Genomic DNA, 24059 nt, shown 5'->3' with positions numbered 1-24059 from the left:
TCAGTGCAATGTAACATGTCCAAATAATGAACAGTTTTACCTATTTTGAGTTCTTTCACAGACAGTGTATTAAACCTCAAACATCTTTTCTTTCCTTGCTCTCAGGTGAGCAAGTGGACCAGACTGTGTGAAATTGGCATTCCCTCTGCTATTGAGGAACACCTCAAAAATCCCTCAAATCAATATCAGCAGCTGCCCCTCTCCATCCTCACCCTAGAGCGAAGGCTAGCAGAGCCTGTCAAAGTCCACAATGATGATAAAATACGGAGACAGAAACTCCAAGAGCAGAGACAGAATGAAAAGAATGAGTCCCCCGAAGGCCAAGGGAACCCAGATTCTGACTCCGAACCTGGACAGGCACCTCAGGTCTGTGATGGACTTGAGCTCAGGGCGGCTCTGGCCAAGCTGTCTGTGGATTCAGTTCCGACTTTGACCACCAGAGAGAACTCTGAGATCAGGAAAGTGAAGACCACAGACCTGCCTCCACTTGAGCATGTGTTTGCTGAGGGACTATACTTCACTCTGACTGATGTGGTGCTGCTGCCGTGCATCTATCAGTACTTGGTAAGGGCCTTGGAGCTTATGATTTATGTTTGAGTGTTGTCAGTAATGAACACTTGTGGCAAAGGACCCAGCTCTTATTACTGCCTTAAGTTATCGCCTAATTTGGATCCATGAATGCACGTCAAATGCTCATTTAATTCCAGTATCACTGCCTGCATTTCCTGTCTAAGCCTTATGTTTTCAATGCATTGCCACACTGTGAGCTTTACAAAATTTACTGTAATCAAAATACTCATTATTGTGCCGTGAGCAATCAAGTGCAGCCATGCAAGGCTTTGTCTCTCAACATAAACAGTAGCACACATGACTTAGATCTAATGTCACCTCATATAGATGGTGCCATCCAGGCTACAGAACCCCCTTTACATATATTTACTGGCTTTTTAATGTCTTTATTATGATGACTTGTCAAATTATGCATGACTTATAGTTTTGACACTCTGGTCAGGGTGAGCAGGCAGTACACCCAGCACCTTTCAGACCCATCCAGGCAGAAACTTGAGTTAAGAAGACTCGCTGCATCAGACTTGGCATAGGTTTTGCTCTCAAAGGTGGTCTAGAGCCACCTGGCAAAGAGTGATAAGAGTGTATGGGAGGGTTTCTATTCAAATGCAGCAGGTTGAAATGCATTTCAATGACCTTCCTTTGGGAACGTTTTTCTCTCTGCAACAGATCAAGAAATGGTGGGTTGTTATGTTGACCTTAAAACTCTCAACTTCCAAAATAAAAAAAAATCTGCAAGACTTCAAAAGCTCACGAACACTTCCTGAATATTCATTACATATAATGATTGCATATTTTACAAGTAAAGTTGGTAGCAGCAATTAAAGTAACCGCAGCAGAGACCAGAGAGTACCACGGCTGTTTAGTTCAATGGTATATTGTTATTGATCAGGAATGCTGCACTGTCACGCAACGAAGTGGGTCTCAGCCTCCATTTCACCCTTCAGCCACCTCCAGCTATTCCTCGACTGTGGGAATGAACTAAAGTTCTCACAATGAGGCTTTTAGTAGTCAGCTGTGCTCCAGTGATTTCCAGTTTCACACTCTGCCTAGCGTGTCTCCTCTTAACGGCCATCACTGTCCACAACACATGCAGCTACGACGGATCCTTTCCACTCCACCCACTTGTCGTACTGCAGAGTGCCCTTCTTCCTCTGTGTCTGCGTCCATGTCTCTTTCTTCTGTCTTCCACACATAGTTGCACACAGTGACACCGCTTCTCTGATCATGTCTCTGTTTGTGTCTTTACCCTCCCCACCTGCCAACACTGTTTTGATGTTTTTCCTGCCGGCCCCCTCGTGTCTGTCTGTCCACCAGTGTGATGAGTGAATTCTGGTGGAACCTGACATCTCGCTCCAGTGGAGATGACATGCCAGATGACTCACTTAATCAATATCTCCTTGTTTTTTTCTTTTCTCTTTCATTATTTTTATTGTCTTTGATAGTGTTCCCTCCAAGTCCATGCTGTGAGCACTCTATATCAACTGCCCTACCTGCTGCGTTGGTACAGCCGTGTTCAGGAGGTACCTGGGGTCCTTCGGGCAGCCAAGGCTTGTGGGATGGCTCTGTCCATCCCCCAAGTTCCCACGTCCAGCCTCCCAGGGCCGTCAGCAGAGGACAACCCAACTAGCCTATTGGAGCAAGAAGAAGGCCAAGAGATGACCACAGAGCTTCCCTTTGTCGGTGGCCCCAGGCCCACAATGACTAAACTTCAAGTAAATTATTACATTTCCTTACTTATTCCTCATCATGTTTTAACTCTCTGTGATCTCCAAACATATTTGCTTTAACACACTCATAAACAGACTGTAAATTTAAGGAGCTGTCTCCCAGTGTCCCCTCACAGCACAGATAGAGGGTTTGGAGGCTCCAACTGGTTGTTAACTACTATCCCTGTAATTTCATGCACCCATTTTCTTCTGATTGTGCCTTCAAGAGTGTAGCTCTAAGTTAATGTTTAGGCTTCTGGCAGACTTTCTTAATTGTTAAATTTTTCGTCTTTCTGCCAGTGCTCAAACGATAAGTGCTTTCAGTCACAGAATTAACATTTTAAGTTGGCTGTTTAAATGTTTTAGGATGCCTGTCTGTATACATGATGATACATGATGACATGATTTCTCACAGAGGTTGTTTGTATGACAGTATATTTATCAGTCAAGACAAACTAACAAAAAAGAGTTATAGAATCTGTTTATAAGAATAGTAGTTCATTGCCCTCAGTGCATTATAAAATACACAATTCAGTATTCTCAGTGAATCCTGTTGCCACTTGCAATAGCACAGACAATGCACATTCAGCTTATCCTCATTTCAGGTGCAATAAAAACAATGAATCCAGAAGTTTTATAGCCGAGTAGTTTATAGTAATGGCTAAAAATCTTAGTGTAAAGAGATAAGATGGCACACAATACTGGCATAATGCAACCACGCTCTTAAAATGCAGCTGCCTCAGGAAGCATTGGCAAGACACACGCACACACACGTTCACACACATTTATAGCTTTTTTAGCTCTATAGCACACCAAATATTGCCCCTGCATACATTTTTGGACTAGCTTATCCAGCAGGAGATAAGGAGGCCCAGCTGTTTAAAAGGAGACTGTCTCCTCAGTCCTGACTAACCTCTCACTACTCAGCCTTCAGACTGTTCTCTTGGCCTTGTTGCTCTGCTCTCTCAGCAAAGATATTTCAGTGATTTCCTGCTGGCTAAGTGTCTATAACAATGTGATTTTAAGTGACGGGAAGAGAGGAAGGGGAGAAAGAGGGTTTGGAGAGTTTGGATGAGGCCGAATGAGCTGGGTGGTCAGGATGGGATGTGCCTTAAACATGCCATGTTGCCGGATGAAATTTAGTTAGGCACAGATCAAATGCTCAAATGACAGTTTTCATGGCAGGTTGAAATCAGACATTAAAACTAAGAGGAATGTGTGCACACACAGACACACACACACAATGGCCACCATTCTCCCTTTGCCTAGAGGGATTACAAGGATGGCTGCATGTCGCCACCATCATGTCTGCACTGCAGCTGTTGTCTTGGCCAAGGTGTGTGTGTGTGTGTGTCTCAAGGCAAGTACATAGAGACAGAGAGGTCTGCCATCTGACATTGTGACACGCGATCCTTCATTGCTGCTAACCAGAGGCACCAGGCTCATCTCGCTACACTATCCACAATATAAATGGCTCATAAACTCTCCCTCTTTCTCACTTCAGTTAACACACACTGATACATGCCAGTCAAACTGCCTGTGCAATGAGCTGTAGAGGCGCAACCCGTGATCCAAATGTAAACAAAAGGGTAGCCCCACCAACAGAATTAAAGACGCAGGACTTAAACCTGGCTGCTATCACTCACAAATTGATTGACAGGTCTTCAGATACAGTCGGTAACATTAGACAACAATTCAATCTATGAAAGCAGTCAAACATCCAGAAATAGAGGATTAGTGAATTAACAAGATCAGTTGAATCAAAATTCATGGAAATCTTGGATTTTCTGTTTGAAGAATGTGGCTCACAGGAAAGCCGGTGTTCCAGAAACTGGGATTACTGAAAGTCTGTTTCTGTCCCTGTGGAAACGTATGTGCTGAAACTAACCAGCTATAGGGCAGGTTGCTAATTTACTTTCTTCTTTTGGTCCTCAGTTGGGCAGAAGGCTTTGGCCATTGCTTACCATTTAAGACCAGCTTGAATGTTATTGTTATTGTCTTGCACCAGGTGTTCTTTGAGCAACCAAGTTTTCTTTTACCAGGTCGTGTCCACCTTAATGCAATGTCACAATATCACTGGTGCATTGTGAAAACATGGCCTAACCAACACAGATGTCAATGCGTTATCTTTTGAACCACAGTGTAGCTGCTTGTCCTTTGTACAGGTCTTTATTTGAGCTCTTGTCTTGCCAGAATGTGACTGAGGCGTCCATTATGGAAGACATCCACTGCATCTTTTTCATGTCCCCTCCATCGATTGGCCAACATTTGGAACCAAACAGCAGCACTGATTTGACATTACTGTTGTGGCAGAACTTGATCTTAACCCTTAGTCCCGAACTTGTTTTCAGGTTCTAACTCTCAACCATGGGACTCAACTGGTGTTACCATTTACCAGTCAGAGTGAAACATGCCGATTTCTCCAAAATTCTGCCCTGGCATTCCCCATTTCATTTTATTGTGGCCATAAGTCAAAGTATATAAATGATTTTATCAATTTCATACAATTTGACTGTCTTTATCAAGGGTAGGACTATTTACTTTGTACTATGTATAGAGATTAGGTGTATAAATGTAAAGCATTTGCACAGTCAACTTATGTGCTTCTACAAGTATTTCAATAGAATTAGACTTTCAGTTAAATCATTAACAATCATTAGTTTTGCTCATCGATTAATGTAAATGAAGTAGACAAAATATTAGAACTTTTTTGATATATTGTAATGTTACACAACCCCACACAGTTCAGCCCCAATGTGCCGAAGTCAACACACAACTAAAGAAGTAGTGTCAGCAAAAAATGAAATATTTTCAGTAAAATAGAGTTTATTGCAGGGCTGTTGTATTGCGTTGCATTACATTATACAAGTGTTAATATTTTTGTGGTCTCTCAGTGTATATGTATTTAACTGTATATACCTTGCTGTGACCATGCCTGAGCAATATGCTGTGATAGGAGTTATGCTGACAATAATTTTGCAATACCATTGCACCTCTATAATACTATCTTCTGTAGTATAGATGTTTGTTTGTTTGTTTTTTTTAACTGTTATGAAATTATGCAGTTCCAATAAATTGTTGTAGTGATAACAGAATAGGAGTAAACAATATTTGAAAACAGCCACAACATTTTTACTACAGGGAAAGACTTCAATAAGGCATCACATTTGTGTAATTTCAACCAAAAACGCAACTTATTGTCAGATACCACTATACCTATACCACAACCCTTTTACACTTTAAGTATAAGCTGATTTCATATTTATTAGTGGCCATGAAGGACCTATTATCAGATTTAATTAGGAACCCCACTCATAGAAGGCAAACATACACCAGATTTTCGCAAAAAAGATTTTTTTTATTAATTTGTTTTCAATGATTACATCCTGCCTTTATCGACTGTGCTGAAGTGCATAGTTATTGTTCTAACCCTCTTATCATCAAAGAGAGAGAATGAAAAAAGAAAGTACTTTCCCTTGTGCACCTTCAGTCGTAGTCATCTGGACACTGTTCTGGACACTGAAAACAGTGTCCAGATGACTATGACTTAAACCTTTTCTACGATGGAACACTCCTGGACGAATGAGGGACTACACCATCTTGTGCACCTTAATTTTCTGTTTCTCCATTATGTCTTTAAAGTGTATTGGATTGGTGCAGGAGTATGTACTGTACTGGTGAAACATTTGTTCTCTCTTGAGGCAGTAATAAGTGCTCTAGCAGTGGGGTTTCCTCAAGTATAGCTTCAGATCAGTGTGATCAAGGAAGCAAAGGGCTTGTTCAAGAAAGGTTCTCTTTAAATCATTTCATTACAACCATTTGGACCACAGAACCTCAAGGTTGTAGAGGGGTTTCTATGGTAACGTGTACTTGTATGTGTGCGTGTGTGTGTTGCTCCCCTAGGAAAATGGCATCGAGGCAGTCTTCGCTCCTCATCCCTGCCCTGCCTGGACCCTCCCATGGGACAGCTTACCAGGCCCTATCAACCCCACTGAAGGTAAAGTCAAACCTCTGCCTTGTGGCTCTCCTCTTTGCTTTCTCCATTTTACTTTTGCCCTTCTGCCCTCGCACTCTTTTCTGAGCTATTTTGGCTTGGGTTTTTTTTTTGGATCTTTACTTTCTCCATATTCACCTCCTTCCTCAAAACCTCCTCCTCTCATCATTTTAACCTCCCTCATCTCTTTATCTGTATGCATCTGCATCACTCCCTACTCCCTCCTTCTTTCACCTTATTACTTGGTCAAAGTAAAACAAATACTATTGACTACTGTATAAGGAGCAAGAGTGAGGAATGTGCATAAATATTTGGATAAAACCTTCCTGTACTACTGTGGCCTGGTGATTTTCAGGGGCACCTTGCCAACCACCAAAAGAAAAATATTAGCCCCTGACACATTGCAGAGCTTTCTTTTCAGCCTCAGCTGGATGTTTTTCCACATGAGACCCCCTAATGAATTTTAAAGTGCTTATCAAGATGTGTTATCCTCCTTATGGCGTGAGGTGAAAGTGTGAAATAGGTCTGTGACAGAAACAGAGTCTGCACAGCAGAAACACACAAAAACATGCACACAATGAAGACGCTTACAACTAATGTGCAACATCAAACCTGTGCGTATGCTTTAGTGGATACTGATTGGATACTGTGAGAACAGTATCTAATAGGCACTGTAAGGGTTGTTGATTTCTGCCCCAGAAGAAGTCCCTGTTTCTTTGTCTCCCTTTCTCTTACCGCATTGTTTTTCTTCTTATTAGTGAGATGTCTGTGTCGGTAGTGCATGCATTGGAGCAGCAGCAATAAATCAGTGTTATTGTTATAAGAAAATGGAGTGGGTTGGTAACGACACACATATATACATACTATGAATATTTAGATATTTCCTTTTCTCTTCATTATTGTTTTACGCATTCATTTCTTGCTTCCCTTCATTTTCACTTATGTGGCTTATTCCTCCACACGGGGAAATGAAACTGGAAAGGTATTTCATTTTATATATATATATGGTACCATTAGAGTTCAGCTTCCTCCATCTTTCAGCTCTTGTGTTTGTGCAGGCCTAGCTTACACATCATTACCCCCTGTAGTATCCTGTTAATGAACTACGGTATAACTTTGAATCTAAAAAGGACACAAAATTTATTTATTTATTTATTTATATTTATTTCTATTGTACCTTTTAGACCCATGGTTACAATGTGCTTCACAAAACAATTACAGGGAACAGCTTTGGAGCTTTGTCACATAATGTGTTGCTGATTGTTTCAAAATTAATAGAGCTGCAACAATTACTTGCTTAATCAATTTGTTGATCAACAAAAAGTGAATCAGCAACTATTTTGATTACTATCGTTTGTCATTTTTCAAGTAAAAAATGTAGAACATTCACTAGTTCCAGCTTCTCAAATGTGATGATTTGATGCTTTTCTTTTTCATATATGATAGTAAACTGAATATTTTAGGGTTTTGGAATGTTGGCCGAATAAAACAAGCCATGTAAATAGATCACTTTGGACTATGGGAAACTTTAACGGTTTATTTTTCACTATATTCTGACATTTTATCACAAAATCAAATCAATTAATCGATAAAATAATTGGCAGATTCATCAATAATGAAAATAATCGGTAGTTATAGCCCTAATAATGAATGTCGCTATGTAGGGTTCTTTAAATTAATTCAGCAAAAATTGTCAACAAATTATTTTTTGTATGACTGAGTTGCATTTATATTCTGTTGGTGTGACTATTCCACACACATCAATCCAGTATGACCTTAATCTGCATATATAGTGCAGCCAGCAATATCAGGACAGTGACTCTTTAAAAACCCCTTTGTTACCATGTCTGTAAATATGAGAGCATTGCCTTTCTGCATTGTCCTAAAATTAGGTGACCATGTATAAAAAGGGCTCCAAGTCTCAACACTGTTTAACCAATATGGATGAAAACATGCCCAAACACAGAAGTAGCAGTGGTTGTCATAGCAGTAGTGGAAGAATTATTACAACTGAAAGCCAGCACTTTAAACTGATAGTCACTGTTTCATTTCAAGTACAGCATGCTGGTTAAGAGTCAACACAATGAAAAACATAATTATCTTACTGCTTTTTGAAAACACTGTACTAGTTGTAAATTTTACAGCCATTTGTAGCCTATTAATGTATTTCCACAGTGCAACTTAATCATCTGTTTCCATCCCACAAACCCCACTGACATCTAAACAGAAGTGCTCTTGATGATGTGGGCAGTGTATCTATTCTGAGAGTGAGAATCACAGAGAGAGGCTAGATTTTAGCTGTCCCACTTTTTCGGCACTCGGCATGATAAACTGCACTGTTGATATCTCCTTCTGCAGTATTAGGCTGGTAGGTAGGTAGCCCCTGTGTTTCAGTAGTGTGTAATTAAACAGGAGCAGAGACGAAAGGCAGCCAATTTGTCCTGAACCCCAGCGTGTGGGCTTTCCCATCTATCTGCTCCTACAGTACCTACAGTACAAATGGCTGCACACCCGCCCACACGTACAGTACTACAGGGAAAATTGCAGTATTTTCCCCTTACGTATGCATAAATTTTTCCATACCTGCAAAACTAATATTACACACACAAGTCTTTGAAAGCTGTCTTATTTATATTTATTGGCTTATCATTTTCAAGCGCATATACGGTTCAGTCTGCAAGTACTTGGATAGTTTTGTTTCGGCTCTGTACTCCACAGCATTAGATTTTAAATGAAACAATGTCTAGGAGGTTAAAGTGCTGACTTTCAGCTTTGATTTGAGTGTTTGCATCCACATTCAATGAACCGTGTACACATTTTAGCCATTTTTATCCATATCCCAAAGGGTAAAAAAGGTTACAATTTGCACACCCAATATGGATGTGAACACCTCCAAACGCCCTTAAAGCTGAAAGTAAGCACTTTTACCTTGTAGTAGTTGTTTCATTTGAAATCCATTATGCTGGTATAGAGCCAAAACTATAAAGAATGTATCACTGTCTTAATACTTTATGACTTCACTGAAGATTTTTCTTATAGTACATAGACCTATAGTACATATCTACTTCTACTAACAGATGTAAGATTCACATATTCATGCACCTCTAAAAACAATGCCATATTTACTTTATATATTGCACCAGTCTATTGACCCAACTAATTAGCATTCAATGGTAACAAGTCCTACACACTGACGCTTAGGTATGTAAAATCTATAGAGGAACAAAGGGACCTCTGTGCATGGGAGCTGTTTAGGTTTTTGCCCTCCTTGTGTTGAGGGCTGCTTTGCTAAATGTGGTGACGGCTGTCTGCAGACAGGTAAACAGCAATGTGAATACAGGGGCCATTGTATAGAGCAGCCAACGTCTTGTCTGCAGTGCTTCACTTAATAGAGGGAGGAGGTGAGGTAGCGAATAAAGCGGGTTAGAATAATGGAGTATGTGACAGTGGGAGATTGAGATAGGGGTGAGACAGCATTAAGAGAGACAAGGGTTATCAGGAGAAAACAAGGCAGGGGAAGAGGGGTGAACGAGACAATCAGGAGGACAAAAGGGAGGGTTGGTATGGAAACTGCATAGTTGTCATGCTTCAGACATGCTGCTATTAGGTCCTCAAGGGTTGTTTTGGTACAAGGAGATGAGATGAGTTCCTGTGTCTTTGTCTTAGGTTACAAGTTACAAGAGCATGGCAGAAGTTAAACTGCTGGAGTGAAAACTGCCTCCATTTGTCTCTGTCTCCCTGCTTTGAATACAGCAGAGTTGAGATTTCACTCCACACTTGACTGGTGAGATATATATATATATATATATATATATATATATATATATATAGTGGTTTAGTAGAAGTAGACGAAAAACTTGAACAATGTACAGTACATTGTGGTTATTTGTAGATATCACAGTTGTTATCCTGCAACACCCTAACATAAAATCCCTATGTAAGCCAGTTCAGTCAAATTTTCAGTGTCCATCCAAAATGTCTCTCAAAAAGGAACATTTAGAAATAACCAATCTGTCTATGTTTATCTGTTTATGTATGCTATACAGTACATTGTGTGTTATATGGTCAAAAACATTATTTCCTTCCTTCCTTCTTAGCTGGCTTACTTCTTAAACCTGCAGTACCTTATTTTTTTTGGCCACTTGTGGGCAGGGGAAACAAACTGTAAACATAACACTGACATATTATCACCTTTTAAGACCTTGTTAGGAAATAATTGCATATTTACACATCCAGCAGATACGGAGCAGTAGCATTCATTTGTCATCGTGTTTCTGGCCACCTGGCGAATGTAGATCCAATATTCACTCTCTTTTTAGCTCTGTTTTTAGTCTCCACTAACTCCTGAAGGAAATATCTGGCTCTTTAGCTGCTAAATGCTCCACTATGTTCACCGCCTGTTCGGTAGCATACAGTGGGTGATAATTCTTTGTGGGTTCGTCATTGCAAGCCTCCCCTTTCACACACAGTACAAGTAGTCATGTGATCCATAGTTAATATAAAAATATTGATTGTAGCTGCTTTAAGAACTTTGTCATCTTTTCTGCTCTACTAAAAACTTTAGTTATCAAATTAAAGTCTTAGTCTAAAGTCGTAATACACACAATTTTGGCTGTTTTATTGTTGTCGTATAACATCACGCTTTCTGTAATGTATTGTGCATGTGGTCGACGTATATCATGCTATGGCCCAGACTGAAGCATGGCGGCTGATGGTAGCTTATATGGGTTGATCTGTGCAGTAATGGCTAGTCAGCAATATAAAGGCCATGCAATGTTAAGTGGTTTCCACAGCATTGAGCACTGAGGCAGAATTAAAAGGTGTTTTTTTTTTTGTTGTTGTTGTTGTTTAAACCATGTTGCTTTAGCTGAGCTGGAACTTCCTACTCCTTCACCAACATCCTCCTGCATCATCATCTTCTTTGTAATTTAAATCCCAATAGAAATGTTAGCCACGCCAGAAGTCTTGGCCCACGCTTTTCAGTGCTTTGCTTGTTTTCTTCACTGTGCATAAGTCTAATGAGTAGTTCAACATCTGTCATGTTTAGCTTCCAGATACCCCTCAGGTGTTTACCATATTGGTTTGGAAATAGGAAGACTTGTCTGTAAGATGCATCAAAGATGGAATATCAATCCAATAACGACTTTCAAATATTTCTTTATGTAGGTGTATATGTACTGTTTCTTTTTTCCCCTTTTTTCTCCTGCATTTATAAAACTTTTTCTATGACTTGGATTTAAAGATGTTAAATGTGTTCTGATAAAGCAATGTCGTGTCTATTTCATCCACTGTTAAATCAGTTTTGCTGTCTTTAATGGGTGTGATTTCCCCTCAGGCATATCATCTCACTGTTATTGAACTTAGATGAAGATAATCAGTTGGATTTGATTGAAGTCCAGATTTATGAATTTTCCTTTATGTTATCTTAATTTTCTTAGACTAGATATTGACTGGGTGCCCTAAGGACACAGTACAGATTCTCTCAGCTGCACTTTACTAATGTATTATCATTAACTTTAAATTAAGGAATATGGCAAAGATTTTTTCTTCCCGCTTACTGAGAATTGTTTCTTTAAGAGGATCATGACATGGCATCCTTCACAATTCATTACTGTTTGATGTTACAGTTAACATAGTGTTTCATCTGACTATAATCAGATAATAAGATATTTGTAGAAATAATTATTTTTACAAATTATATTCATAGTATTTTAGCCTGTTTCAACAAGAGATTAGGCTACAGATCTACATATCTGTTTTTCTGGATTCAGGAAGGCGTTCCACTCATAAACTTCACATCATAATCCACAAATTGAAAGCCACTGGCCTAGTCAGATTATAAAATGAATGAATGAATCATATTTTTGTATTAAAAATGGATCAAATGATAATGTAATCTGCAGTTCCCCTCAACTCTTTGGAGCTTTTTGTGTTGGCAGTGTGGCAGTGCCATCTATCTATATTCGAGCCCTCACCTATGTTCATGAACTCTCAGTATTGATTGAAAGAATTATCTTAGATTTTATTTACCTGTGGAGCTTGTGCACTACACTTCAGTCATCCAACTCAATTGGAGTCTGTGCACATGGCTGTTTTTTCCTGTCCAGCTGTCAGGCTCTGCTGAGAGACACACAGCAGGCTTAGTCACATATCTAAGTCATTTAAGTGTTGGCGTGCATATTACCAGATCAGTTTAGTCGAGAGAGTATGTTGACTGATTCTTTCGCTCTTTCTCCCTCTGTGTTCTTCTGCAAATGCATTAATGTTTTTTGGGTTTGCTGTGAGTTCAAAACAAGTGACGAGGGCAAAGTTGAGACATAGGGTAAGATCATTTTTGAAGAAAAAGTCTGCTTGTCAGATACTTGTCAATATCGGCCTGCTATCCTTAGGCTGCTGTCAGACAAATGTCAAGGGTAATCTAGATAAAGATTAGTGGATTGATTTTCGACACTTTCTATGTGCACACAAATAAATTCTGCTTATACCAGTCCTCGTTAATGTAAACCTGAGTCTAATTGAAGTCTGTGTCCAGTTTTCCAATACTAAATATAACTTAGTGATCTTGTCACCTTTCAAAGATTCAACTCTCCCACTTCGAATGCTTGTAATGAATGAAATATTCCACCTCAGAGTGTTTTGTAGAATGTTTGATCTGGGAAAGGAAGATTACTAGGAATTGCAACATCTCTTGAAGAGCAAATGTGCCAGACAAACCTTAAACCCCGTTCACACATGTGCTTGAGACAGGACAGCAGATTTCTAAATGTGTGCAATAAAAGACTTTACAGCCATGCTAGTGGCTCTGTGAGGCTGTACGCAGGCACAGCAGTGCTTTGAGCTAAATGCTAACGTCAGCATGCTAACATGCTCACAATAACAATGGAAAAACTGCTAAACTGATGTTTAGCAGATGTAATATTAACCATATTCACCACCTTAGGTTAGCACGCTAGCATGCTAACAGTTGCTAATTAGATTGATTGATTGATGGGCCAACTGACCGACAGACCAACATTGCCATCCCAAGAGCCACACTGCCAGCATGGCTAAAAGTTGCTTGTGTAAAATTGTTTTCAGATTTTGTGTTTGCCTTCAAGGAGAGGTGTGTGTTTTATGAGTTTTGCCCATAGATCTGTCAGTGCACATGTAATTAAAGGTAAATTGCCTGTTATTAAAACTAGAGATCAGAGAGTTTTTTGGGCGAGCATATGTTAATACAAACACATAGATATGATTTTAAAAATGTTGTTATTGAACATTAGTGGGGATATGTGTTTGTACTATGTGCTGGCACTTGGCTAACATTCCCTTGGGCTTACAGCACCAAACAGCAGGCTCTGACTCCCAAATCACTCCTCTCATTCTCAATTAATTGAACTCATTAGAGCCTTTAAATTGGAGATTTAAAGATACGCAGTAAACATGGGACCAAGCACAACAGGCAGCCAGCTTTGTTACTCCCAATTAGATGGATAATTGGCACTTTATTTCTATAATTCAAGTTCAAACACATCTAGACTCCCTGGAGAGATACCAAAGAGTTTCACTATTTGCAGTGATGTTTGAGTTGTGCCAATTTAAATGCAGAGCCACTGGCTGCCTCCATGATGAGCTCCTTGCAAATGTCATATCATGAATATTCATTTGTCTCCTTAGTTTTGTTTTGTTCAGTAATCTCTGGTGAGGCACTGTGGTGTTGGTATGGAGCTGGGAGACAATTTGCCTAACTCTTAGCCTGCTTTCAACGGGTTTTGGATTACATAGTGTTTCTTGCGCCGTTTCACTAGACTCATAATTAATTACTGATTAGTGTTTTCAGCCTTGAGCAGAATGTAAAACCACATCTTTTGTCTGCAGGCTTTTCCTGTGGAGCACAGTTTAACATGCTTTGTCTGTTAAAATCTTGTATGTTTGGAACGTAGCGATAACATTTGAAGGCTACAACAGATTGAATGTAATAACTTTTCTGTTGTCTTATAGTTGTTAACGCATTTTGACTTTCGCCTTCATAGAGAAAGGACAAAAGTGTTTTGTTTTTTGTTGGACTGGTTGATAAACAGAAGATACAAGATAAATAAGACAAAGATTCAAAAAAAGAAACTCTTTAATTATATTTTCAAGACTGATCTGTAACATATTCCTGCAACATATTTCAGACACTTAATTATATCAATAAAAGGTGTTCTCAAATGTTCACAACTTATCTGTGTATCTGTGACTCATAGAAAAGAACATTCATAGATATTCCCATTACTTGCCGAGTTACATATAGTATTTTGTACCTGATTAGCAAGTTTATTATTATTTCACTTTTTGCTTTTTTAGTTGAATGAGAACAAGAGTTGATGTAACATAGGAACTATTGCCATGGTTTTAGCCCACGCTTGCATGGGCTAAAAAAAATGCATACATTATCATGCTATGACTTGGTGTACTGATGCATTAAGCGCACAATGAATGTTTTTTGACAAGGTTTGGCTTAAAATAAACTGACAGTTGTTTCTCCTTATATGTAAACTGTGCAAAAAAACTCCACTATTTTTTGACATTTTTACCATAGTTGCTCATAGATTTCTGTGCAAAATATAATTAATAGAATCTCTTAGATGAAAAAAAAAAGAAATTACCTTGTTTTATTGTCAGTCCCTTATATAGATGCATAATGCTAAATAAAAGAAAATATCTCGACGAGAATTAATAAAAGTAGCAAAAGTGTGAAATTGTTTGGCCGTCCTTAAAATATCAACACATTTTCACATTTTTACTCCAAAAATGTAGTAAAGACTGCCATTCAATTATAGTACACAATGTGAAGTGATATTTAGAGGCTGTGTTAATACAAAGATCAACAGAGAGATTCCAATGAGGTGAACAGATGCGGATCTGCACTTATCCTGAGTTACACGTGTAAAGCAGAGGGTGCAGTGCAAAATACGTGAAGGTTACATCCAGATTTGATGAATATGTTCCACAGCAGTCTTGAACCAATTCAGTTACCCAAATTAGCAACTCAAAGTTTAAAACAGTAACATGATACTTCATTTGGAAGATGCTGAGTACATCTGTCAGTTTCATTTGCACACTTTGTGGCTTGGCATGTTATGTAATACATGTTGAGACTGTTAATTACAGGAGATACTTCACAGAACAGGTCTGAGTAAAAAGCAGTCGTGTGTGTTTTTATGTTTGTTCTTTTATTTTTTCCGTTCTGTTCTTTTTATCTCTTCTGTCTGGTTTTCTTCATCTTTTTCTTGTATCTGTTTCTCTGTACTGGTTTATTTCTCCATTTATTTTGTGTCTTTATATCTCTTGTTTGTTTTGTTTTTTTGTCCTCCTTTGCCTGCCTACCCTGCATTTTCATTACATTTAACCTCTTCACTTTCCCAAGAACTGCTTTGACATGAAGGGCATATTTTGTATTTATTTTTACTAACTCCTGACAACAGAATTAAAGCATTTTGCCATTCCCGTCACTACGTGCATCATTTTGTATTTGTTCTTCCCATCCCTTAACAAAGTGATCTTACTGGAATTCCTCATTCTGTCGGCTCATAAACACTCAAAGAAAGGCTCAAGGCTTATTATTATGTTCTGTATCTGGTGAACACTGTAATAGATGATGTGTCATATTTGGTTTCAGTGTGTACTGTGATATGTGCTCCTGTTGTGAGGGGGCTCCCCCAGAGCTCACATCTAATTTGGCTCAGAAGAAGGTCCAGTATGGATTTTGGCATGTATGTCTCAGTTGTCTATGTTTTGTTGTTATAGGAGTTTTCCCTCATGTTTTTTACACCAGCATGGGGTTGGCTTACACTGCTATAGGGGTGAGTTGTCCCTATGTGTGTGAGCTAGTGTATGTTTTGTCTGTTTCTGCATCTGCATAGCATTTAACAATAAACAGAAATCACCTAAGTTTCAGGGGCCTCCATAGCTCTACGTTTTCACATTCTGATAACTATAATGGCTTCTAGATATACAGTTGTACATATGTGGCTGTTCAAATTTGGACAGTCACTTATATCCCTGGAGTTACTGGCACAAACATATCCTTTTCTCAAAGTTTGACATTGTATTAATTGAGTTATTTTGGTTTATATTTTGTGAGAAGTGGTAACAGAGAGAGTTGGGGGACCTGCAAGAATTGGAGAGTAACAATAGCTTGTATTAAGTGTTTTTTCCCTTTTGCATGCAGGTGGCTCAGTAAAACAAGAAAATGATTAATCTAAATCCTGATCTAATTATCCAAAGGGCACATGTAGTGTTTGTAGCCAATCTGCAATCCCTTGATTCTCGTCCCACTTTCCTAAATAAGAGTATCTGTGCAGTGGCAAGATATTTGCAGATATAAGGAAATAGATGTATACTTTCTTTCACTAAAATAAAATGTGTATTGCAGATAACACTATAGAGACAAAGAGCTGAAATCTGTCAAGAAAGAGTATTTGTTGTGAAAACTTTCCTTTCAAACACTTCTGCAGTGACAATATAAGCTTAACGCACCGAGTTTAGGGGAGAATCCCTTTATTTCTCTCAATAGAGGGGCCCTGGCTTTGGCAACCTAATGTTTCTGTAAGAAAACCAGGAGGAGCAGGGACACCAGCTGGCTGGAGTCCAGCCAGCCTTTAGTTATTCTTGAGTTAGCACTGCAAGGCTAAGGCTAAAAGCCATACTGGCTGGAAGATTTTACAAAGATGGCTGGCCAAAAGAGCTTGACACGGCCCTCCACAGATGCCAGCATTGTGCCACTTACTCCCTGACTTTGACAGCTCCAGCAGAGTACAGAGAGCAAGGGATGAAGGGAAAGAGTGTGCACTGAATAAAAACAAACTACTTAGTTTGAAAGAGCAATTGTGGGGGAAGGCTTTCAGGAGACATAACAGGAAGAATATATGGATTGAATTATTTTGTAAACTTTTGTTTTCAGAAAATATTTATTCATACTTATAATTAAAAGTATATTTATAGTTTATAGACAAAACCGGTGCTGAAGAAAAGGGGTACACCATAACAGTTAATCAACATTTTGCTCCTTCTAATTACAGTAATGCATTTGTGAGAAATAAAACATCGATGATGCATTTTCTGTTGTGCATAAAAATCTAGTACACACAGTTTGGTCATACAACCGATTAATCCTACATCAATAATTCACCATTTCTGTTTTTGCAAATAAGTCAAGTGAGTGGTGTAAAAGGTTCATTTTGGTGATGTTTAAATTAGAGAAAATCATTAGAAATCATTTGATGCCCACTTGCTTCCACAACTGTTCATACCATTATGAATATAATTATTTTCACAAATAATTAAGCTATAAAATGACAAATGTTAATGACAAATTCCCATTAGAAGTTCCCGATGCCCATAGTGACATCATCAGCAGTATCCAATTTACAGTAAATATATTCCTTTGTATTTTTTACACGATACATGACTTAAAACCAAAATTGAAAATCTGAAATTTTCGTCGTCTACTTCACTGAACATTTTATAATAATGATAAAACTTTATTTTTTTACTTTTTTTTAAACTCTGTTACATTTGTTCTGTTGTTGATGGATACATACAAAGACATAGACAAGTATTCAATGATTTTTCTGTCCAGGGTCCTCAGCTCAGAATAGGAATAAGTAATTCCATCTTTTTCCCAGTTGGTCAGTTGGGAAGCAGATGGCATGTGACTTTCTCCAAGTTCCAGTGGTGCATTCTAGGACAGGGTAAAGTGAGGGAAGTACTGTGAGCACTTTTGCAGCCAATCTTGTTTTGTTGTTGTTGCTAGGTAGAACAACTCTACTTTTTGTTATATCACAGGTTGATATATTAAAGTGCAAAATCCATCTCAAGTACACAAACTGAGCAAAATCTTGTGTTTTCCTTGTGGACATGGTTTACCGATGTGTCAGCTTGTGGGTAGCCTCAGGTCATTCGCTTCTTACTTGAGCTGAGCTGTGAATGTGTTGGTCAGAATCAGTGCAGTTAAGTCATTTGAATCCTCTGAACAACCACAACAATTTTTATTTCTCTGCCCATGGCAAATTCATCGTCACTGACAGGATGGATCGATTCCAAACTCCACAAGTTTTAAAGCAGAGGAGTTGTAGATGTTGTTTTTCCACGTCCACTACAAACAGTGCAGTGAACAGCACTCAGGAGACAGACTGCAAGTCAGCATTTAGCCTACACAGTAAATGGTAGCCAAAAGGAGAGCAATTGCTCTGTCTACTAGGCATGTGCCAGTATGAAAATGTGTGATTGTCTTGGCCAAAACATGCAATATTATCTTCATAAATGTTGAAATAAACTGGAAATATCAGTGATGTGTTGTTGTGCTGGCTAAGGTGTTGCCTTTGACTCTCTTTGGCCACCTTTAAAACATTTTCTGTAAACAGTTTTCAGTATATATTCCTAAAATATCAACATTGTTCACAACAAATACTCATTGATAAGGAAAAAAGTTCTGTTGCCATGATTAATGTGAGGGTTGGAGAGGCTCTCAGTTGTGCTTGTTGTCGGTTATTTTGACAAGTCCAGTGAACCGAAACAATGTCAAAAGGCTGAAGGGCTCTACATTTAGACGCTTCGGCATGTTACAACACATGACATATTGACTTAAGGGTAACTCTTCATTTTATAGGTCTGTAATGTCCTAATAATGAAAAAAGGTTCATCTCTTCAGTACTGGATTTGCTGCATGACATTAATTTCTTTTCCTGGTAAGAACTACATAATTGTGTGGAAAATAGACAAAGTTCTGAGACTTTACTTGTTTTCTTGAGTTTATAAGCAGGCGATGTGATGTAATGCTTTGTACAAGTCAGTGAGTGGATGTATTTCGTAGAGCAAAACTGATACCTCAGTTTGGTTGTTTGCCCATTTTAAAACAAAACAGTGTTGACAAATTAGATATGTGCTATGACCTGTAAGAGGGACCATGGGAGTTCCATAATTATGTAGACCTCTTGCCTACAGCTACGTCTGGTCATGTTTTGACAGACATTCCAAAGCTGTTGACGGATGCGCAGCGAGAAGTTTTTTCCTCTTGTGTTTGTCTTCATTACCTTTCATTTTTCTTGTCATCACAGTCTTATGCAAACACATTGAAAAATGTCAGTGACTGCTGCTGTGAAAGAAAACTTGTCTTTTTTTCTGACAACTTGTCAACAATTGGAGCTTTCAGTATTGTGAGTGTTTTTTTTCTCAACATGATTATATTTAGTTACTGCTCAGTGTTTGGCTGTGTTGCCTCAAACCTTTCTAAATACCTCACAGCACAATTGTTATGTTGTGTGGTGTTGCAGCTTTCTGGATTGTTCCCCAGAATATTTACGCTGCCAGAAAAGGGCTGTGAATTTTGATTTCTTTACTGTTATTAATTACCGTCAACACTCTGCAAAGTTGTGCCAAAGTTCATTTCCTCATGCTTTGGTCCATAGATTTCCATAATGAAGAAGATATGGCCAAATGCAAGCTTTTCTGCACCAGTGCATACACAGTGCCAACAAGCCATTTTAAATGGCTAAAATTATGGAGAAGACATTGCAAGTTGCCTGCATTAGTCCATGCCAAGGTAAAACTAAAGCCCTGCCAGCTAAATATTGTGGCCATTCACGAAACATGGGTTACTGCCAGAATCTTGTCATATAAAAAATATGTTGAAGGTACCTTTAACTCTGGAACTGTGATACAGCATTTTGGGTCCCTCTACAGAAATGAATGCCATGCAAAGCAAATCCAGCACTGAAGAGAGAAACTGATTTTATTTGTTGGCTTATATTGGGGGGAGGGAAAGGCTCTTTTTGTGCTATTGTCTTTTTTGAATGAGTAAATGGCTACATTTATATAGCGCTTTTATCCAAAGCACTTAACAAGGTTTGTGCCGCTCATTCACCCATTCACACACACACACTGATGGCAGCAGGCTACCATGCAGGGTGCTGGCCCAAGGACACTTCGGCATGTGGACAGGAGGAGGTGGGGATCAAACCCCAACAACCCTGTGATCAGGGGACGACCAGCACAGCCTCCTTAGCCTCAGCCGCCCCACCAACCAAAATAAAGAGAGCTTTATTTTGTTACCACCTAATAAACAAACTAATCTAATTAAAACACTTGGAGTGTTAATTAGATGTGACAAATGTTTCAAATGCACAAAACATCTATAATATTTCAATTTGTTGTAATGGTGCTGCCATATAAACTGTGGGTTTAAAGAGTTCACGGATTATAACCATCAAAAAGCTTCAATGAAGTAGATACAAGATATATTTGTAGTACTGTCATAAAGTGTAGACATTTTTTGTTTATTAAGGAAAATAAGGAAAAATATTGATATTATTCATACCTCCATTACTGCTGTGCAATATCTTAATAATCGCAATAAGCTATACTTAACTCGACAGTACATGCACCGCTACTTATTATTTATATAATTACATTGTATTATTATACCATATTATCATCATCAACCGTAAACTGAAACTGAAACTTAAGGACATTTTTAAAGGGAAAGACAGGATTTCAAGAGGTGAGGGTTTTCCCCATTCTTCTAAGCCAGTGCAATAATACTTGATGTGCCATGTTGTTAAGACTGTAGCTTTCCTTGGCGTATGCATTTGTCAGAATCTTAGTAATCCATTTTACCTTTTGTTAATGAGCCCCAGGCAGTTTATTTATTAGGTGGTAAGGAGCACTCTTTATTTTGGTTGGTCAGTTTACTCCTGCAGAACCCATGTGTGCAGTTCACAGCACTTAGGGGAACAGCAGTTTGCACTCCTCCAGTCTCATAAAGGAAATATAGCACGCTCTCTCACACCAGGCAGTTTAGCAGGAGTCATGGTTGCATTAGCCAGCCTTTATTGGTGCATGGTACATTCACATACCTGGACTGGGTGTGACTTAGTGAATGTATGAATTAAATATTTCATTCAGCACTTATAAAAACACTGTACTGTTGCAGGACTTAGGTGTTAACAGGTTAACTTTTATAGTCAGTTTGTTTTAGCTTTTTTAACCTCTCCAGTCATGCTAACAGCTCCCACACCACCCTTGTTTTTATGACACACGCTGCATTGTTCTGAGCAGCTGCCAAGACAAGAAAACACTGTTATTGTTCCTCCGAAGGACTAAAGACAGCTAACCTGATCTCTCTGAACTGACACACTGGTGCATTCATGACTACTTGAGCAGGATCCAGGCATTCAAACATGATACGATCAGAAGCGCTGCAGAAGTCAGGCTGAGAACATAGTATGAAGACTATTTTAGGATGAGAAACACATACATAAACACAACACTGTATATGTAATATATTTTTAATGTATTGTTACATTTAAATAAAAATACATTTATTTATAAATACAAATTAACCAATAAAAATAGTTAGCGGCATATAGAAAATAAAAAAAAAAAAATTACATTATGCAGCCCTTTTGTTGTGCTTTTTAGTCATAAACTCATATATTCATGGCAGCAGTCCATTTTAAAACCACGTAAAGAGTTTCATTTCAGGTTTGCCATCTTCTAACATGACACCCTGTGACACCATATTTTTTGGTGGTTGACACATGACTCTGTCTGGGACATTACTGTGGTAAGCATGTCTAGAGAGGCTTTCCGCTCATAAAGAATCTATTTCCTCCATGACAGCAAAACACGTAACATGAGCCAACAGATAATTCCTGTACTGAGTATCTCTGGTGTACACACTTTAGATGGCTATATGGAAACTTTCTAGCCTAACATTAAGGCTACAAATAATCCATATTACAACACACTTTTAAAGTAACATGCTTACTCTGTAATGCAAGAGTAAGCATGTTTTACTGTTGTGAATACATATTAAGTTGTCTTCAAGTATAATTCAATCTCTACTCTTTCAAATGTAATTTCTAGTTCTTTATGCCAAGAACTAGAGTTCAGTTGAGTTCAGTATTTTTTTTCAAAACAAACATAAAATCCAAAATATTAAAGTCAATAATTTAAAAACATAATCTTAACTTGAATCTTAGACCTTGCTCTTTAAACCAGCGTGTCCTCTGAGAGATGTTAGCTGTCGGATGCTGCAGATCACAAATAGAGGCCCCCTGTGCCACAGCAGTGTGTTTACATTCTAATCTGTGTGATGGACCTGCTTGATAAGGCCCTGGGCAGTTCTGCAGCATCAGGGGAAAAAGGAAGAGATCAGGGCTCACTGCCAGCAGCAGCAGTGGTAGGCACCTAGAGGACACACGGGCTAATGGATGCTCAGTCTCCCCCGATGACGCAGCCACAGCATGTTTTCTCCTCACTGAGCTGAGAGATGTCAAGGCAGAGTCAACCTGCTGGAAAAACAGAAAACTTGTTTCTCAAATACCAAGACTCTTACTGGTTCTGTCATCTCTGGCTTTGTGCCAGTAGTTATCAGAGGGATGGGATGGTGACCGTGCCCCTGTTAATAAACACCACCAACTTCAGTATATTCTGCTTTCGGCTCACATCTGTCCACGTCTGTGGAAGGAGGTTAAACAAAAAAGTCTTTCAGGAGAAAACACCTGAGCCCCATCAGATTCCAACCAACGGAACATGTCAACAGCAGAATATACTGAGAGGTCAAGGAAACATAAGCTGGAACCAGGAAGTAATTACATTTTCAGCTGCAAAGGAAGACTTGAATCGTGGCTGGTCAGTATGTACGATGGAAATAAATGTCCTGCCACCGCAGGTCAATCTAAAAACCCACAGACTATTGTAATTATGTTGCATGAAAATTGATATGCAGACAAAAAATCCCCAGTCCGAGCTTGATCGTGTGTCCTTACATACTCTACAAAAAAAAACTAAAACAACAACAACAGTCAGTTTGATGAGATACTCCCACTTGTTCGTAGTGAAGTTTCCCTTGTTTCAGGATTTTGTTTAGAAATTAGCATCTTCAAACAAAACATAAATAGCTGCATCACTATCAAGAAAATCACATTCTAGAAAATTGTTATAATTTGAATTGAAGTTTGGATTGGAAACAAATAAAAGAATATTTACACGTTGACTAGTGTACCAGACGTGTTCCACTGTAATTGTTTGTTTAATACAAACAGGATTAATTCCATGGTGCCAAGTTTCAATTTGAAAACAGTCTTTGAATCCAGCTTTTTACAGTCTTTAATTTCCTGTAACATGGTCTCAGACATATAACTAACTTGTCTCAATTTTCACTCCTTCAGTGATCATTTATTCAATTCAATTCAATTTTATTTATATAGCGCCAATTTATAACAGAAGTTATCTCATTGCACTTTTTCTATAGAGCAGGTCTAGACCGTACTCTTTATAATATTATTTACACAGACCCAACAAATCCAACATGGTCTGGGATTGTTATGCACGTTTATTTGCATTTTTATATTAACATGGATTACTGCTAAAAAAAAGACAATGCCTGACTAATTGCTAAAACATCGGAGCTCATCCTCAGTCTTGTACATACAGTGTGATGTGAGTAATGACAGAGGAGGAGAGTTGAGTGTCCACCTGTCAACAACTCTTTGCTAGTGGATCATTTGGGCCTGGATAGATGACAGTTGCAGGCAGTTTCTGTCATACTTGTGATTGCTGTGTCTGTTTATGAAGTGGCTGGAAGACAGTCGATCTAGTTGGGATGCATGAGAAAAAAAGTGTGTGTGGGGGAGGTTGTCACCGTGCAGATAGGCCTCTCTCCTTCTGAGCTCTCTGTGAATTACATGGTCTGGGATTGTTTTTCTCTTCACTCTGATAAAACCTTTAAGGTTTCCATGTCAAAACTGTGACGTTTAGTCTCC

At 38.7% G+C, this 24059-nt stretch overlaps 1 protein-coding gene across 4 annotated transcripts in view; it reads left to right on the top strand.

Moving 5' to 3' along the window:
• Positions 1–24059, top strand: part of gstcd (glutathione S-transferase, C-terminal domain containing) — a 46946-nt gene that overhangs the window by 1973 nt on the left and 20914 nt on the right. For all 4 annotated transcript variants that reach the window (XR_006377393.1, XM_044189784.1, XM_044189785.1 and 1 more), the window contains 3 exons: positions 106–564; positions 2013–2282; positions 6180–6273. Coding sequence is in view for 3 of the 4 variants with exons in the window: in XM_044189784.1 (XP_044045719.1) it covers positions 106–564; positions 2013–2282; positions 6180–6273 (823 nt within the window). In the remaining variant the exon portion in view is untranslated. The remainder of the gene's footprint in view (positions 1–105; positions 565–2012; positions 2283–6179; positions 6274–24059) is intronic.

The sequence above is a fragment of the Siniperca chuatsi genome, linkage group LG3 (genome assembly GCF_020085105.1).
Source record: "Siniperca chuatsi isolate FFG_IHB_CAS linkage group LG3, ASM2008510v1, whole genome shotgun sequence".
NCBI classification, from domain to species: Eukaryota; Metazoa; Chordata; class Actinopteri; order Centrarchiformes; family Sinipercidae; genus Siniperca; species Siniperca chuatsi.
The sequence above is the reverse complement of the archived record's forward strand: the minus strand, read 5'-3'. Positions and strand labels throughout refer to the sequence as shown.